This window comes from Aplysia californica, unplaced genomic scaffold, assembly GCF_000002075.1.
Source record: "Aplysia californica isolate F4 #8 unplaced genomic scaffold, AplCal3.0 scaffold02127, whole genome shotgun sequence".
NCBI lineage: Eukaryota > Metazoa > Mollusca > Gastropoda > Aplysiida > Aplysiidae > Aplysia > Aplysia californica.
Window position 1 is genome coordinate 14,526 of NW_004799397.1, and position 1,681 is coordinate 16,206.

Genomic DNA, 1,681 nt, shown 5'->3' on the forward strand with positions numbered 1-1,681 from the left:
ATCTCTCCGCCTTCTTTCCTATCAAACATCTATCAACCTTATCTCTCCTCCTTCTTTCCAATCAAACATCTATCATCCTTATCTCTCCTCCTTTCCAATCAAACATCTATCGTCCTTATCTCTCCTCCTTCTTTCCAATCAAACATCTATCGTCCTAATCTCTCCTCCTTCTTTCCAATGAAACATTTATCGTCCTTATCTCTCCTCCTTCTTTCCAATCAAACATCTATCGTTCTTATCTCTCCTCCTTCTTTCCTATCAATCATCTATCGTCCTTATCTCTCCTTCTTTCCTATCAAACATCTATCGTTCTTATCTCTCCTCCTTTTTTTCTTTGAAAGTTACTCTCTAGTGACACCTCTCATCTTCGGCACTTGTATGACCTAAATGAGTCTCAAGTTCAGTAAAACGAGTACTACAATCTAAACTGCGACTACCACACCTCTCATCTTTGGTGCTTGAATGACCTAAATGAGTCACAAGTGCCATAAAACCCGTACTACAATAAAAACTACGACAACCACAGCCCCAACTGACCTTGACCTGGCTGTGGGAGATGGGGACCTGTTCGGGGAGCGGAGGCGGGCGTACGGTGACCTTGACCTTGTGGGTGAGACAGAGGAGGCTCGGAAGGAAGGAGAGGTGGGGCGTCTCTGCGGGCTGGCTCCCCGCTCCCCCCCAGCTCCTCCCTCCTCCTCCTCCACCAAGGTCAGGTCAGCGTCGTTGATGACCGCCTCTGCGATGTTGCGCAGCGCGAAGTGGAGGGCTTCTGTCTCCTCGCGCGCCTGGAACGACAGAAGAGTGAGTACCTTTGAGAGATGAGAGCCGTTAACTCTTTGAGTCCGTTTTCCACTAGAGCGGGATTCGCAAACGTGTCAAAAATCCCGATTCCCTCTCAAGTGGGATTCACTAGTGGCCTCAGCTCTAGGCCTGCCAGGCACTAAAAACAGACAGCCAATGGCTATACATCTTAAATTTGCTCCGTAACTATTCAAATAAGTCGTCTATGCTTCTACATGTGTAGTTTGTGGAAGATTTTATGGAAAAAATTGGATATACTTCACCGTAAAAATGAGGCGAGCTAATGTGAATGAACCTCGTACTTCCAGTGGAAAAAAGGCTAGAACTGAGGTGTTTGGTACCCAGCAGGTAATGGAATTTTTTTGCTGGAGATTCAGAATCGGATGAAGAAGACTTAGACAGAGATTACAAAACAGAAAGTGAAAGCAGTATTGATCACGAAGTATTGATCACGAAGTATTGATCAGGAAGCTGGCCAAGGCGAGGATAGATCTAGATCCAGTGAAAGTGGTGACAACAATGATAGGTTATGTTGGGGGGCGGGGAACCCAGGAAGAGAGATACGCTTTAGTGGGGCGTTCAGGGGTCAAAGGGTTAAGTGAGTGTTCTTAATGCAAAGTGGAGGGCTTCTGTCTCCTCGCGCGCCTGGATGGACAGACCAGAGAGGAAACGACGTGGAATCATACTGGATCGTCTAAATGACGTGGAATCATACTGGATCGTCTAAATGACGTGGAATCATACTGGATCGTCTAAATGACGTGGAATCATACTGGATCGTCTAAATGACTTGGAATCCTACTGGATCGTTAAAATGACGTGGAATCATACTGGATCGTCTAAATGACGTGGAATCATACTGGATCGTCTAAATGACGTG

The 1,681-nt window shown here is 46.1% G+C and overlaps 1 protein-coding gene across 1 annotated transcript in view; it reads right to left on the bottom strand.

The window, feature by feature from the left end:
- LOC101863411 (rootletin) overlaps positions 1 to 785 on the bottom strand; it is a gene marked incomplete at both ends in the record, with an annotated part of 14,801 nt that extends 14,016 nt beyond the window's left edge. The window contains 1 exon segment of the mRNA XM_013091108.2: positions 538 to 785. Coding sequence (XP_012946562.2) covers positions 538 to 785 — 248 coding nt within the window.
- Between the last annotated feature and the right edge of the window lie 896 nt (positions 786 to 1,681).